The sequence below is a fragment of the Amblyomma maculatum genome, chromosome 1 (genome assembly GCF_055883805.1).
Source record: "Amblyomma maculatum isolate TAMU_Amacu chromosome 1, ASM5588380v1, whole genome shotgun sequence".
Taxonomy (NCBI): Eukaryota; Metazoa; Arthropoda; class Arachnida; order Ixodida; family Ixodidae; genus Amblyomma; species Amblyomma maculatum.
The window spans coordinates 43398606-43415690 of record NC_139344.1 but is presented as its reverse complement, the minus strand read 5'-3'; the positions used below and the strand labels follow the sequence as shown (position 1 = coordinate 43415690).

The 17085-nt window shown below is 46.4% G+C and overlaps 1 protein-coding gene across 4 annotated transcripts in view; it reads right to left on the bottom strand.

The window, feature by feature from the left end:
• The window catches only part of LOC146202230 (complement factor H-like), a 277186-nt gene that overhangs the window by 195340 nt on the left and 64761 nt on the right, over positions 1-17085 (bottom strand). For all 4 annotated transcript variants that reach the window (XM_084588027.1, XM_084588026.1, XM_084588028.1 and 1 more), the window contains exons 8-9: positions 12471-12648; positions 1792-1980 (exon numbers count right to left, since the gene is read on the bottom strand). In XM_084588027.1, coding sequence (XP_084444153.1) covers positions 1792-1980; positions 12471-12648 — 367 coding nt within the window. The remainder of the gene's footprint in view (positions 1-1791; positions 1981-12470; positions 12649-17085) is intronic.

Below are 17085 nucleotides of genomic sequence, written 5' to 3'. Positions count from 1 at the left end.
TTTTGTGGACCAGAAAAAACGAACAAAAAACGATGAACACGAACATATAAACCATTCAACGCTAGAGGCTTCGGCGAAGGGCACTTAGGTTAACGCATCGAGAAACTAAGCTGCTCTGTTCGCATCGGTAGTCGTTTCAAACCAGCTGTGGGCTAGAATATGGTAACGATCTTTATTGCGAAAACTTTAGATGGAAAACAGGGGGTATCTCTGAAGCCTTGACCTTTCAAATTTAATATTCCTCTGGCAGGTGAGATGCATGGCCAAGCACTGATTATTAAGCTGTTTCTGTGGTGTCATATTCCTTTAAATTTATATTGCTTACTTTTATGGTTGTTTGCTTTGAATTTGTTGTGTGTGTGTGTGACGTCAGCAGTAACGTTGTGTTATGTTTTTTTTTTTCTTGTGATATCTTTCCAATGAGTAGACGCGGTAGTCACTTTTTAGCGCCACCGGCCAGTCCTAACAGCCAGAGCTGTGACGCGGTACGATAAGTTACCACCACAGTGGGTACGGGCCAGAGGATAGAGACACGAGTTGCGTGCTCGAAGTAGGGCTTATACCCCCCTCCCCCTCTCCCCCACCGAGTAATTACACGCAAAAGAACACACAAAACTACTGCCATAGCGCGTTAAAGTCCCACTCGCGTGCGTGGGTGAGATAAACCGCCCGAAGGGGTCAGCGCATGTTAAAATGGGAGACGAATATTCTGCTCTACCGAGGCACCCCGCAGTGTTTAGTGCGTACGATGTTCAGGCGATTCAGCGGACGGCAGCGTTCTCCGCGGCAGAAAGTCTGCACCTCGCGCGTGCGCGTCCACAGGTCGAAAGACAAGAGGCAATAGTGAGAGACGCACTCCTCCAGGGCTGTGGAGGGGTGGTGTCTCGAGTTATGAAAGGGAACGACGGAAGCCCGTGGTGGCGTCACTGCGGGAGGGTGGAATGGCAGTGGGGTTAGCCAGTGTGCATTTTCTCACCATCCTCCCTAACAGCGCGCGCGCTACGCCGCATTACGATAGAACAACGGATTCATGCGCATCCCCTGAGTTTCAACCGCAAGTGAATATATATAGCGACCACAACATCTGGCTCTACAACTGCATAGATAAACTACGCCAAACTAGTGCTTTCGTCAATTAGGCTAAGTTTAGGCACGTTAAAATTGTATTTAAACCCCACTAGACGCCATTCGAACGAAAGTTTTGGAGCTGCTGCAGAAAGGTCCGGCTTTATATATACGGTTGCAACTGCAGCTGCAGGCTTCGATTCACCTTCGTATTCGGGCTAGCGGCAGTTGAAGGACGATGTTCGTCTGAGTTTGCCAAGAAAGCGGGCTAACGAACTGCATGCTCGTTCCTTTTTCTTTTTCTTCGGGGGGAGACGGGGGGGGGGGGGGAGTGGACGGATTGGAAAGAATTTTATTGTGTTCCATCGCTTAAAAGCCCCAGCAGTAAGACTGAATTCCAATGACAAATTTGCGTGTAATATGAATTGCCTGCAATACATATATTTTCTCTTTACACACCTGTATCTATAGCATTATGCTGTAAAATTAATATGCTTCCTAAAGGGGTGCATATTTCTTGCCTTCCGTCCAATTGCTCACAGTTGCTGTTGTTCACTCATTTTTTAACACGCATAAAACACGTAAGAGGCAGCTATGAACAAAGCTGTCTAAAAAAACTTGTTCTTATCGCATAAATGAGATGGAGATGAGATATTTAGGATCGCTCGCTAAAAAGAAAGGGCTGACTGTTTCCCGGCAAAAGCGTACATGCACGCCTTTTATTACCTGGCTTGCAGAAGAGCACGTCGCCAGTGACCCTTCCGAACTGGCACAGAGGCTGGCGTTGCTCGTATCCGGTGTTCTGCGGCGTGTAACCTTTCATGCACCTGTATCCCATTGGTTGACCGTGAGGCACCACTCCTCTTATTTCGGATTCAACCCCCACCGGAAGACGGCGAGGGATTTCACAAGGCTCTGTGAGAGAGAGGATGAAAGCGCAACTTTGTATATTGCACGAGACGATGCACACATCTAGTAAAACGTCAGTCAGGTGGAGTAAACCATCCGTTATTTCCCAACACTGGGCCCTTAATACTATATGCACATGCTGTAGGCGGCTATTATTCAAAGCGGCGTAACCGAGCCATTTGGTTTAGCTTAGTTTAGCTTAGTTTGTGGGGTCTAACGTCCTAAAGCGAATCAAGCTATGAGAGCCGCCGTAGTGGAAGGCTCCGGAAATTGCGACCACCTTGTGTTCTTTAACATGCACTGACATCGCACAGCACACACGCGCCTTGCTTTTTGCCCCCATCGAAAAATGGCCGCCGTAGCCGGGATTCGATCTCCTTGGGAACAGCAGTCGTGTGCCCCAACCACTGCGCCACCACGGCAGGGCTACCTACAATAGATAATAGTGCGCACATCGTGGAGCCATGTACAGTACCCGCGCGAAAACATATAAATTAACGATCAGCGCTTGTTGACAGCTATTTGAAGGACTAGCACCTTTCGAAATCGGAAACTAAGCGTACGCCTTCAGTCGCAAGTATGTCGTGCATCTAACAACCAGGGTGTCTAAGCTAACTTTAGCTAAGCGTGTAAAAAATAAAACATTTGAGGTAGTCCAGAGGAAGCACTTGTACAGAGCTACCAGCCTTCTGCTGCACCGCAGGCAATGTTTTACTTTGCAATTAACTAATTAGTAATGAAGGAAAGTTTTCTATTTTACTAACAATTGCCTTTAGACAGTAAATGTGATTCTCAAAGTTGGAGGGCACCTCCTAACGCCTCCATTCAATTTCTTTCCGGTAAAGACTCACGTGCAGATTTTTTCGAAGCTATGAATAAAGCCCGCGAAATGCAGAAAATACCACGTGACTCATTCGTTCGACACGATTGTGATGCTCTCAATCATGCTTTCAGTGAACGAAATTAGCTGCTGCCGTGACTCGACAGCCCAGTTCCAGCGGTAGGCTGGTACGTTAGTGATGGTTTCGGCAAGCGCGGTGAGCTCGCTGCAGCTTGCACCGTCACGTGCACCGACTGCCTGAAGCGGACGAATCAACCATCGCAGACATATCGGTGTGTCACTGCAACGAGGCTGTAGAGCCAAGGCCAAAGATGATTTTGTTCACTGAAGCCCTGGTTGAGAGCAACACAATCGCGCGCGAATGCGCCAATCACCTGATAATTTTGTATTTCGCGTGGTTTTCTTAAAGGTTGGAAAAACGATACACGTGAGGCTTTCTTTATCCCAAAGCGTCCCAAACTGATTGAGTCTCTGAGAGATGCCACAGTGAAGGACTTGACCACCTGGTGTTTTTTAACGCGCACTGACAACGCACAGTACACGAACACCGTGCTTTTGGCCTCCATGAAAAAGTAGCTGCTGTGGCCAGGATTCAAATCGCGTCTTTGGGTACAGCATTTTTAACGTCCATTAAGGTCGCATATTACACGGCCGTCGTACTTTTCGCATCTGTCGAAAAGCGACCGCCGTGGCCAGGCTTGAACCTGCATGTTTGCGTTAAGCAGTCGTGCGCCTTAACCACTGAGCAGGCTCGGCCATGACAAAAATGTTTATAATAGCGTCTTGTGAGGTACCTGCCAAGACCTCACTCTGGCCAAAGACTCCTGAAATACGAATGGCAAAAACCACAAGGAACACTTGGCAGAGGCAACTGCATCCACCACATCAGCCTCGACTACAACAAACACAGTCCGCTATGCGGACGAGCCAAGCTCACTACTGGACTTCTTCGACACTACAAGCAACAAACGCCCACCCTGCGACAGAAACTCATCTCCACATATGAGAAGCTCAACGTCTCACTAGGTGCTGGTGTCGCCAACAGCATAATGACAAACTCAAGCTCAAAACTACCCAGCTCACGCAACAAGCAGATCTTTACGCCTCCACCCTTGGCAAAGACACTTGGCTTTCTAAGTGCGGTCTCTTCTGAGGAATCCTCGGCGCCAAATCCGTCTGAAGCCTTTTGCATTGTCTTATCGAACTCACCGAAACACAGTGCTCCCGCAAGTTCACAAAATTCTTGTACATGTCACACGTACATGCTTGTGGTTGCTCGGTGACCAGGGTGTACAGGGAGACGAGTGCGTGCACTACTCGGCCGCCCTTCTTATCCCCTACCGACTTGATCTCCTTTGCCGTGATGACTATGTGTGCAGAAATATTCCAGCAGCCCTGCCTTGAAGGATAAACGTTTCCAGACACTGTGAAAGGGCTGCGTAAGTCAGAAGACTGCCATCTCGGATGGCTCCAAATTATCACATACACCAGTCCATATAAACTATGCGCTATTGGGAATTGCTTCCATTCGAAAGCCTGTGGCCAAAAAGTGGACATATTTCATATAGTATTAGACTGTCAGCTAATACCTTGGAGCAAACATGGGAGGCATTTTGTCTAGAACAATGCAACGAGCACTCGTCGAGCAGCTTTCGCCAACGAAGTCTGAATGAGGACCCGCCTACCTATTCTCCTTTCCTAAACCCCTAGTTACCGATAAATGTTCTCAATAACAACTGCAAAGGTTGGCCTCCTGTTCATTGCTGCGTTGGAGTCTTGATGATTCTCTTACCCCAGTATGCAAGACACCAAAAAAATCAGAATTAACACTATCTCACTGCATGAATCAGGATTTTCTAAATTTATTTCTTTCCTTAGATGCGAAGATGCCATTTGTGCATGGCGTAAGAAGTTTCTTGACAAAACTTTCAGCATCTTGCTCTGCATATAATGAAAAACTCTTGTAAAGAAGAAGTTCCAATTAATCGGACAGATCGCCGAGAAAGAGGAAGTGCCTTTTGCGGACTAGCTGTCTACAAGCTGAGCCACCACCGCTCCGGTCTTGCTCGCCACCAGTGCCCACTACCAGTGCCTGGATCCCCGCTTAACACTCTGTTTTATGGCAAGAAGCAGAAGACGCATTTTTTGATAGAAACAAAAAATAAACATAAATAAAATAGTCTGAGATTAAGGAAAAAACAACAAAACTGCTTGCACAAAGTGCATCGAGCTATTCCACAATGGAGTGCACGTCACTCCCGGACCGTCTTAGAAACTCGATACGCTGCTTTGCAGGACGCACGGAATCATCTACGACGTGCCCGGTACTGTGACTGGGGCAGAGAAACTAGCAATGCCCTCGGTTACACCAAAACGACTAATACAGATGGCTTGAATCGGGAAGAAAATACTATTTTTACCCGTCGTTCCCGCCCTTATTGAAGCTGTTCTGATGGGGAAAAAAAGTCAATTTATATTAGTGCCAAGCACAAAATATTGTATAAAATAAGTCGTTAGGTGGATTGGAGTCTAGGTACCCGAAGTTCCTTGTCATGCAAAGTGCGAAATACTAAAAAAAAGGAAAAAGAAAAGTCTTGTGGTGAATGCGAATGTACGTCTGCGAAGTTATCTGACGCCCCAAAGCGATGTCTTAACAACCTGGCCACGATTTTTTTTTATTTGTTGCCGGTCAACAAAGTACATGCATGAATAAAAATCACTAGCCTACTATTGGCTAAAGCGATGTATCAAAACTATGTAGTTTGATTATTCCGCCGACCACATCCATCCACCGAGGGTGGTCAGTCTGACGGCGGAGAACATCTCTGAGAAATATTACACTTTTAATCAAGTTGTCCCTGACCGATATACATTTCCTACAGCGTGCAGAAATGCCATCCGCGTTTTCCAAATGCTATGAGGCCCAGCACCATAATCATGTCGTACGGGACCTCGTCACTTTGTACGGGTAGAAACCGGATGCTATGAGGATTAATTGTTTTTGTAAGGCTTTTTTTTGTAATATACCTCAGTGAAAAACAGGATCCCAGCAGTCAACAATAATGTGATCGATGGTCTCTTTTTTTTTTACAGATTATGCAGTAAAGGGTCAAAGGTAAAAATATACATTTATCATTACGCCACTTTTTTACGGGAAGCTTGAAGAAAACCGATTTGACGGTCGACATCTTCCAAACTCTTTTCAGGACATCTTGTCCTGGTGCTGCACAGTATATGGATCGGTGTAGGGATACGGGTACAAATAGGTACAGCAAATCCTTATACAATTTTTTCCTGGGTACAGTACTAAGACACTACCGAAAAATTTGTACGCAAAATGTTTAAGACAAACATAACTTCTCGTAAAAATCCAGTGACAGTGCTATTTGAGGCCGGATGACTAGATACAGCAAAGCCCGGTATCACATTATCTAAGCGCATCTGCATCATCATGCGCAACAAAGGGTCTGTTTGATCTTGCAAAAAAAAAAAGCAATCGTAACACAACTTTTCTCAGAAACAAGTTCGAAAGACCAAGGCCACCTTTTTTCATGGGAAGATACAAATTAGTGCGGCTAGTTCGCTCCTAATTAAAGCTCCAAATAAAAACTGCTAATACTCTATGCAGTTTCTGCACATTCAAACAGGAGATGCACGAAAATTGCAGAAAATACCAAATTTAGTAACCAAAAACACATTGCACACACTTGCACGTGCGAACACTGAGAGGCCGCGCCCTTTCCACCCATCCGCTTTTTGCTTAGTCTTTTGCGTTGTGTCGTTCCACAACTGTCGCTGCTCTGATAATACTCTAACGGTACACTTAAGTACTTCGCCGGAACCGTCGTCCACCGCACCTTAGCAAACATTGCCGGTATATTATCCCATTCACCGTGCCAACAACCGATGCTCTTCTCCCAGTAGATTTCTCTTGACCTAGGTCACGAATGACGTATCGGAGGAGTGGCGATTGGTCCGGCCGCCACGTGGCTTGACTTGGTGGGCAAAACATTTCGCTGCTGGTGGCGTAGTAGCGAGTATTAGGTCTCACCTGATGATAACTCGCTGTGTTTTTTTCTCAATACCGTCAAGCTCTCGCGTAGTGAAATGCGATATTAGATCGACGATGAGTATCGGCATGTGTTTCTTCTGTTCTAGAAGAGGCAAAAAGGTGTTTTTCATCTTTGCAAAAAGCGAGGCGACTGATTTCATGTGCTGGCAGACCTCGATATTGTACTTGACAGTAAGCCCATATTTTTCTGGCATATCCGTGCGTTCACCTATCTCTCGGAGAACGAACAAGCACTTATTAGTTTCCTTTATTGCGATTCCAAACGAATCGTGCTTGAGTGCTGACCGATCCCACTCTGAAATGTCCGGACGGCATGCGATCGATGGAAGCGCTTTTAGAGATCCTTGCTCGGCATTGAATTTATTCCAATTCAGCAGGCCATGTTGAAGGAGCATATGTGAGTGTCATTCGTTACCTCATTTTTGTACTTTATTTCTTTGATTTCATTCTGAGCCGCCTACTTCTTTTTATAACTCAGCGAACGCTTAGTGGGCACTTTGTCGAGCCATAGACGCTCGGCACGCGCCCGTATCACAGCAGCTCTGTACTTGCCTTTATCGATATTCTCAAGATTACTTTTTGTTTCTCTTATTTCTTTCTTATCAATCGAGGCTGAGAACTTTCCAGGCATACAAGCAGGTCTAGTTGGCAGTGTAGCTCTTTTTCCTTCATCTGTTTGTCACGGCATATAATGCTTACTCTTTCAATCGCGTTTATTCTCGCCTTCTGTTTAAAATCCTCCCACATGCCTACCCAGTTCCCAGGCTTTGCTGAGAGTAATTCTGCAATATATTTTTTAACATAATACAAAATGCTAGTGCTCAAGTAATTGTGAATTCACCTTCCAAAGTCCAATGAGAATCTGGATTTATTTTCTTTCCCCCCTAGCTGACCATTACTAAGCTATGGTCAGTAAACGACATATGTTTTACCTCAGAGTTATTGCACAAAGTAATCAGTTCAAGCGACGCATAAATTCTATCCAACCTCGCGTGACTTTCACCATGAAAGTGAGTAAAATGGGGCATAGGCCGAAAGGACTTCAGTGACATCATCTAAACAATTTTATTGAATGAGTGGAATTCAACAAATACGCACTTTTGTCACGGACGGGTGTTTTGTCAGAAGCAAAATTAAATGCTCACAGCACACATATTGCTCAAATCTTCCAAAACCCTATGCGCTCGCTCTTCCCGTCGTGGGAATACGCACATAACAGTCTCAATAGCAAATAACAATATGAATAGTCGACTACAAGTAAGTGGCCACTTTGACAAACTATTACACTTTGCACCAGAATCCCCAAAGAATTCTTGATAAACACAGCACACCCACCGGACGTGCTAGAAGAATGACATACGCATATTTTGTAGCGTGTTGAAAAGGGCTGCACCATACGGTCACTCTGTTCCTGACTTTCGACTTTCGTCTCCTGTACGGCTATTGTGTCTAGTTTATTTTCGAGGCACGGCCTGCTGAACTGGTATTGGCGTTTCCTATCACGTCGCCTGACATTAAAAGTTGCTCCAGTAAAAGCTGCAACACGCACTGCTGCTAAAGATGTTGAATTCATCTTTCTAGTGTGGATAACGAAACCGTATGGTGCCTACCTCAGACCAGCAGACGACGGGAGAGGATGACATGCCTAGTTCAAGGTGGTGAGAATTCACATGCCTCTTCTTCCGAGTCTCTTGCACAACCATCCAGTGTGTCCGGTCTGGAAGTCCAGCTTACACACTCCGTCATCAAAGGGGGCCATCTCGCGTCTAAAGAAGCCCTTCAGAACACGCACCCATCACTACGGCGGCTGCTTAGCCGGCGCTCGTAGATCAGCCATTATATATTGGGCCACGGTCTTAACGTCGCTCGCCGTACTCCAGCAGCCCTCTGCGGTGGCTCCCTGCCCCCACTTGATTCATGTCTTCCGTCCCCAATGTTCTCGTATGGTTGATTTCCTGACTGGTTCCTGGCGGACCCATCTGTCCCCTTCATATTGTCAACATGTCGGGTAACGCTGGTGGCTTGCTCCGTGCTGTTTACGTAGTTTTCATCCTTTGCTGTCTCAACTTCAGGTGGTTACAGGTCTTGTGGTTGGCATCCACTGTTAGACTCCTCAATATCTGAGATCACGTGTGGCATAGCTGGGGATTTCCCCTTGACTGCTGCATCAGTTGCAGCCGCTGCAGCCTCCTCTGCGCCCGCTTTGTCCATGATGACGCCATGTCAGTGCTCACAGGAACAGCTGCACTCGCCCACGTTCGTGCGCACTTGCTCTCTTTATGTCCGTAGCGGCTACAGGGACTGCACTGTGGAACCTGGCACTCACGACGGATGTGTCCCTTACCGTGGCAGCGTAGGCAGAGAGGGCCTCTGCCCGGTACAATAACAAGAGCGAGTTCACCGCACACCCTGAATTCATAAGGCAGGTCCTCAAGCTTCACGCCTGGTTTCAGTTTCAACGACCCATTTGGGTCGTTAAACCTTTGTTGGCTACCCCTTGGACGTCCCACCCTTCCTTTGACACTTCGCTCACCTTGCTGCACAGAACAAAGGCTACCCTCATGTCGTCGTCGGGCACATTGTGCAACAACCAATGCAGCTTCAGGCGAACGTCCTGGTTGACAGCGGTCGATGACCAGACAACGGCGCTCCTTCACATTCACTCTTTACCGCCGCGGCAGTGGCGAACGTAAAGGCCCACACATGGCTCATTCGATACGCTCCCAAAGGCGAACAGTATCAGCCGAGCCAGCGCTTCCCTGAAATCTTCGACTCGATAAGGGCGAACCCGCACATTGGTGTGCAAAATAACGGTATTTAAAGCAATATTTCCTGTATACAGGCAGAGTAGAAAGAATCACCTGGTGATTTTCATCTGTTTCAAAAGACCTATTTGACGGCAAGATATAGCCGCGGTAACTGCTACAGAGGTGCCCTGCACCCTGCGTCCTTCTACTCTTTTTTTTCTTGCGGACTATACTTGCGTAGCTTTCGCTGCGTTGCACCTGATTTATGAAACAGAGTATAGGCTATTTTCAATGACCGTACTATTGAGCCACGGTAATAAACGTGACAGTGTGTGGGACTCCAGGAGAGAAGCTGGTACGATTCGGAGAAACACCAGCCGATTGAACACTTGTTAAAAGTATGTCGGCTTTCCAACATATACTTATTGCGGCGTTTTTAAAATGTAGCTCCGAAATGCAGTAGCATATTTTGTCAAAATGAAAGCACACACGTCAACTGTGAACGAATTTCTGCCTGCATGGATACACGTCGAGAGAGAAGTGTTGGAAATTTTTTTCTTTTCATTTCATGTGTTTCTTTGGGCCACGCTCCCGTTGGTGCCGTCAGCCAGGGATGACTCACATGAACACGCTTTTTAAAAATACATCGCATTTGAAATGTCGTTCCATTCTTTTACAATCTGTTTCAATGTGTACTCGGTTATTCCTGACTAAGCCGTGGGATCATAGCTGCACTCTGAAATCATGAATATGTTTTTAAAAATTTTGTTTAGATGTATTCCAAAGGGCGACATCGCATTGAGGACGCAGACGTAGCCACTGGTGAGGCTGAACGCAGCGCCGTTGGCGGCTGCACCTGCGGCGGGCGCACGGAGCCACGGAGGCCACCGGGTGCACGAGTGCACGGAGGTAACCTGGGGATCTTTTAAAAGGCACTGAAGACATGTCTATTACTATTTTTTTTTCGTTGAAAGTATTAGTCCAGATGACATTTACTGCTTGTGTGCAGCTTGTCTGGCAGTAAAAGGCGCATTTATTACTGCGAGACTTCAATTCTAAGTTCAAAGGGCTTTTCCCGCCGCTCTGATTAAATCTATGCATTCTTTACGACCAAATAGGCGAAATATAGCGTGAACCATAACGTAAACACTTATTCCGTCATCGCTGCCTGTCGTGAGCGGTGCGGCGTAGCAACTGGCGAAATGAAGGCTACCGCTCATCGCCCCTTGTCGCATTTTTTATCAGCCTTCGCCTTGTTTGTACCTGCAAGACGATATGCTTGCGATGGTTTCTTCGCCTGCGTCAGTCAGCCGGCGCACGTAACCGTGCAAGTAGCAGCGAGCGCGCCGAGCTCGCTGCGACCATCGTCAACATGTCAGCCTGCCGCTGCAACGGGACTGTCAAGTGACGACAGCGACTGATTTCATTCGCTGGAAACACGACTGAGAGCACCACAATCGTGGCGCGCAAATGCGCTAGTCACATGTGACAATATTATTGGTATTTCTCGGGCTTGCTTTCGAGCCTGGAAGAAAGGTACACGTGAGACTTTATTGGAATTAACGGAACGGGAGTTTCTGAAGGTGCTGTCTACCTTTCCAAATCCTGTTTATTGTCTAAAATCCCTATTTAGTAAATGAGAAGAAATAGCATATAGTTCGATAAGTAAGTGCAAAATAAGTGTCTGTGCTGCGCAATACGGCTGGCAGGTGTATCTCACTGGCTTTCCTGGCCTACCTCCAATATTTTGTTTTGTAACCCGTGGTTCAAAAGTCAAATTTTGAAAGTATAGGCCAGGGAAACCAGATCTATATATATATATATATATATATATATATATATATATATATATATATATATATATATATATATATATATATATATATATATATATATATATATATATGTAGATCTGATTTACCTGGCCTACTTCCCCACACGTTTTCTTGGAAAGTCCTAATTACCCAATGCGAGCGCAGGACCTACTTCACAAGCCAAATGTTACTACGAATTGGAAGCTCCGAGAAGTTCTATGAATATATGTACATAAAGTACGTTACGATATTCCACATTTGACTGGAAATTACTTTAAGAAACGCAGCCCATTGGTTTTCCATGCCCAATTTAAGTACGCGCTGAGAGTGCGGGAGAAACATCAATAGCAGATTTTTTTATCACGCGTCGAAACCTTAAACCGTTCTCATTAATATATGCAAATCAAGATTTTAAAAATTTTTACAGTTGCCTTACAATTAAAACATGTCCGAGACTGCTTGACCTGCAATTCTCGATAATATGATTTCACTGCGAAACGTAGCTGACAGACAGGATATACTGTACTACGAGAAATTGTTTTGTTATCTAATTGTTTCTGAAGCAAACAAATCTCAAAGTATTGGTTGCAACTTTGGTTAGCTGCTCCTGTCGTCGTTCTTGGGTTCTGTAAAATGCAGTAATATCATTCGTTGGGTTAGTGCTACGCAATAAGTGTTGACGAGCGAAAAAAAAGATAACGACGAAAGAGAAGACAGCACAACACAAGCGCAAAAAGCGCTTGCGTTTTATCGTCTTTCCCTCTGCCGTCATTTTTTCGTTAGCAACGAAGAAGGTAAAGTATATTTTCAGAACTGAAGCACAAAGGCAAAATACACAGTACAGGCCGAGCTGTTCGTGGTGCTCGTTCTTGACTAATTCCTCAACCAGGGCAAGCTTTACTTCAAACCCTTCCGCATACCGATGGTTTGTTTTGTTTATCAGCCCTATGGCTAAAACATCAGCCCCACTTCAGCACTGTTGGCATCTATCCCCGAAGCATGGACTCAATACATCCACTTACTTTCTGTGCACCAGGGCTCTGGTGGATCCCACAGGCCGTCTCTGCAGTTCAGGTGCATTTCTGTTCGGTCTCCGCGTGGACGCAACTCCTGCTTTGCAAACTGATAACCGTCTTTGCATTTCACAAAGAGGTTGCTGTCAGACTCAGACACTTGAGTGCCAGGCTGCACCGCTGACAACTGAAAGAGAAAAGAACGTATAAAGAAGATGCTACAAGCTGGTAGAAAGAGTAATTTGCGTGGTTTATCAGTCGAAAGGTTTCCTATGAGGGACGATGCACAGGAGGGTTCCGGAGTAGTTTAGATTACCCGGAGATCTCTAACATCTACTGGAGTCGCACGCTATATGGGTGTTTTCGCGATTTGCGTCGATCGATCTTGCACACTTCTGATCGGCATCAGAACGCCAAAGTCAGTGACCTACCGCATCGGATGGATGCACCTATGAACAGCTAACCTACAACCCACATACAAAAATTGTTCCACCAGCCGCAAAAACGGCTATTTAAATTTGTTAACACAGCGGCAGAATTTCATACGTACAGCCATGACCTCGTACTAGCTCCATTTGTAATATAATGAAGAAATGTTAAAGCTAACAACTGTTACATTTTGTAAAAATCTCTCATTTTGAGGCACAGCCAATTTCATTTTCGGTATTCATTATTTAATACCCGCAATGGTCTCGCGCTGGCCTTTGCTACTTCTTTGTATTCCCATAAAAGCCTGGTAATTGCAGTCTACTGGTCCTGACCACGAGTGGGACTTAAGGCAGTACTAGGTCTGTCTGCTTTCCCGATGCTCTTCACTACCTTGTCATTGCAATCAACGGAAGTCAAGGGCATCTAAAATATTTATATTTCAAATACTTTAATACAAACCCAGGAATCGCAATTATAAAATAAATTAGGCTCTTGTAAGCAGTAGCCCTGTTTACATGGACTCGACTGCGGGGGTAGAGTTGAGGGATTGAGTTGAGTGGACTCGACCCTGCTGGGTTTGCATGAACCCGACCCGACAAGTGTAGATTACGGCGGCGCCTCATCGAGAGACGCAGTAACTAGCAGATGGCACCGGAATCCGGTGTTCACCCCAGAGCATCCCCGGCATTTTCCATCCCGTTCTGCTCTCTCACGATTCCCCGACTCTATTCAACAGTGTTTACATGCTTCCAGCAGGGAGGTCGAGTGAGTCAGCCCACTCCTTGCGGCGGAGTTGACTCAACTCTCCGATCCGACCCATACGCATGTACATAAACCTTGCAACCGATTTTGGACGCGATAACTCAACTCAACCAATCCCTGTCGGTTCCATGTGATCGCCTCTAGTGTTTTGCTCTCATTCCACCCTTTAGGGAGCTTGCATGAAGCGATGCATGTGGGTAATCCATCATGATGATGATGTCGGCAGCCGACGAGGCAGTACGGCACTGTCACATAGCCTCGTCTACATAGTCGCGTGCGTAGTGCGCCCAGACGATGCTGGCACGATCGAACAGGCCGACTGCGGGTTCTTCACGATTCCCAAAATACGTGTGCATGAGGGCGAGATAGCAAAGGATCCCTCTGGCGACGCCGTCGCGAATGGCTCGCACGGGCCAACAGACGCGCGATCGACGCCAATCAGGGCAAGTATCAAACTGCTTGCCAGAACTAGAAGTCATGAATGTCGGCGATGTGTACGGGCGGCCAGGTCCAGACGCATAGTCCAGTCAGTCGTTCGCGCTTGAAGAGGCGTAGTTTAACAGGTCCGCGTCGCACTGCTGTGCATTTCTCTAAAGCGCGCCCAATTTTTCGGGTACAGCGTCGACGCGTACGTTATTTGGGAATCTGCCGACAAGTGCACTCACGTATGGACAGCGCACGAAAAGCCGCGTGTTTTCTCGGTGGACCGTCGAAAACGACAAGGCACTTGATTAGTTCAGCTTGGGTGCGCTGCCCGCTGTCTGCTGCCAGCGACAACATCATGTCGGAATACCCGGTATGTATCGCTTCCTGCAAGCTAGTAGTACTGGCGGACTATACGCTAGGCGGACTACACGCAAGCTATACGCTAGTGGTACTGGCGGACTATACATTCAGCGGTGTAGAGAGCATGGGTTGGTTTATCCAAATTCCAGATATTCCCTAAGAAGTAATACATCGGTACCGACTACCTACTTGGTAATTATAAAAGGTGTTGAAGGTGCAGGAAAGAGAACAGGTGGACAAATAAAACCCACGGAAACGGCGGGACCAGCGCCGCTTACAAATGAGCGTTATTCCCACATGCCTGCCCGTTTATAATACAACTGAGCCATATCACAGATGCGTTTCAACGAAACGAAAACGAACCTGTCAACCAACTATTAGAGCACACAGATTTGGAGTGCCTGCTGACAAGTCGACAAAATGTTGAGGGGACACTTTAGCTCCGACTTTAAGGGTATGGCGCGACAGCAGAAACGGTTCCCGTCTGCTTTGCGGATCCTAGCTCGCGTGTATGCCCTTTGCTACTAGCTAATTAGGTAATCATTTAATTTGAGTCTCTATTATCCTACACTTACTCATCAGCGTACACTTATCAGCTGCCAAATTAGGTGAAAGATCCCCCGAAACAGAAATGAAGCCCCGCTTTTTCGACAAAGCCCTGCGAACGTCCCTGCGTAGCTTTTGAGTAGCGTGTCTGACTCGGGATCCAGAGGTTCTGGAGGGCTCCATTCCCACCCTCTCACATCAAAGGCGCTCCTGTCAACTCGTCCATGTAATGTGGTGCTGATGCGTCACGTAACCCGCCAGACAATCAGAGCCCGACCATATCACCTGCCAACGGCTGCTAATATTCGGAGAGGCCTCATCGTTTCGCCCGCAAATGCAGACAACGCCGACGCCTGGATTCTTCACTTAACGGGAGCCTTAACGCGGTCACGATTAAATTACCTCAGTCTACACCACAAGAAAGGCTAGTTGACTAAGTCCCATGGGCACTCCAGTACAAATAAATAAATGAATAAATAAAAATTCGATTTGGCATTATTGTTTCTTTCTTTGGTACACTTGATGGTTATCGGTCTTTGCCGGCTAATGTGCTTTTAAGGCGAAAGCATTTAATGGCTCACGCAGTCGTGGACAGAATGTGTCCCGCTTATGCGGCGGCTCTTATTGGCCGAGGCGGGATGACGTCATGGAGGTCTCAACCAAGCACCACCACAGTATGCGCGAATGCGTGCCTTGTATGGCCATATATGTCAACGACAAAAACTAATAAATATTTAGTTGGCGGTGGTGGTTTGTGGGGTTTAACGTCCCAAATCGACTTATGCTATGAGAGACGGCGTAGTGGAAGACTCCGGAAATTTCGACCAACTGGGGTTCTTTAACGTGCACTGACATCGCACAGCACACGGGCGCCTTGCTTTTCGCCTCCATCGAAAAGCTGCCGCCGAGGCCGGGATTCGATCCCGCGTCCTTGGGAATAGTAGTCGAGCGCTGTAACCACTGCGCCACCCCGGCGGGGTAATACATATTTAGTTATTAATTGATAACTAATTCAGTAATTCAATGATTACCCAATTAATTACTAATTGTTAACCAATTATTCTATGACTAAATAATTATTTACTAATTAGTGCCAGTTGTGTAGAAGAATGCGGCACTCGGGCTTTCACCTTTCACTACTTTAGTCGCCAAAGTCTCTCGTAATTTTTTTTTTCGTCTCCATCGCGATGCTTTCTTTTGTCGTAGCTCCGTTACAGTGATTCTAATACCGTGCGTTGTAGTACATTGTTTATTACTTTGTGGAAGGGCATACGTGGTGTAGCTCGTTTTATTATAAATGGGCATGTATGCGCAAATAAAACTCCTTTGTCAGGGGCGCCGTTCCCTTAGTTTTCATGTGCCTGCTTTGTAATTGCTCCCTTTTAACGCGACAGCGTTGAAAGCCCTGTTGTCGAGAAACACCGGCGTCATTCCGGCGGTTGGCTTTGGCGTCGGAGTTTTTAGCAGAGAATCATGGCAGCTGGTAGTTTGCAGCTAACTTGGCCGGGAACTGGTTCGTCCTCGGGGTGCGTGACGTCACAAAGTTACATGACATAGCCACGTTGGCAGGAGCTCGTACAGCCCGGTTAAAGTGGGGCGTCGCATCTATATCGGAAAGTCTTTCACATACTATGTCAGCTTGAGAATGTATATGCTAATAAATTCATACACCATCTACCATCTTTTTCAAAACTAACTAGGCTGCACGGTATCATTTTCAGCCTTGTAGCATAGCGGTCACGGCACCTCTGAAAACCTATATAACCTGTATGGTAAAGACAACTCTTGTCCTCGAGTTTTAGGACCTCTTTTCTCTTTCATGCATCTTTAAAAACTGCTTTACGTGACTGCAAAGCAAGCCCTGCAGCCTAGTAACTTTTCTCCAAAACGGTACATGAGCACGTGGGAAACTTGTGAGATAAGAGAAATGCGTATTAAGGGATGCGTGATAGAATAAGAGAGTAAGAAAGCAAATGAACGCGAACGGGGACCCACAATCGGAGCCGGTTCATGGGAGCTATTACTGTCACGTCATACCTACATTTAAAGCGGAGCATGTATGTTCCCCAATTTTTCGCTGTCTTCGGTATCCATTACATAA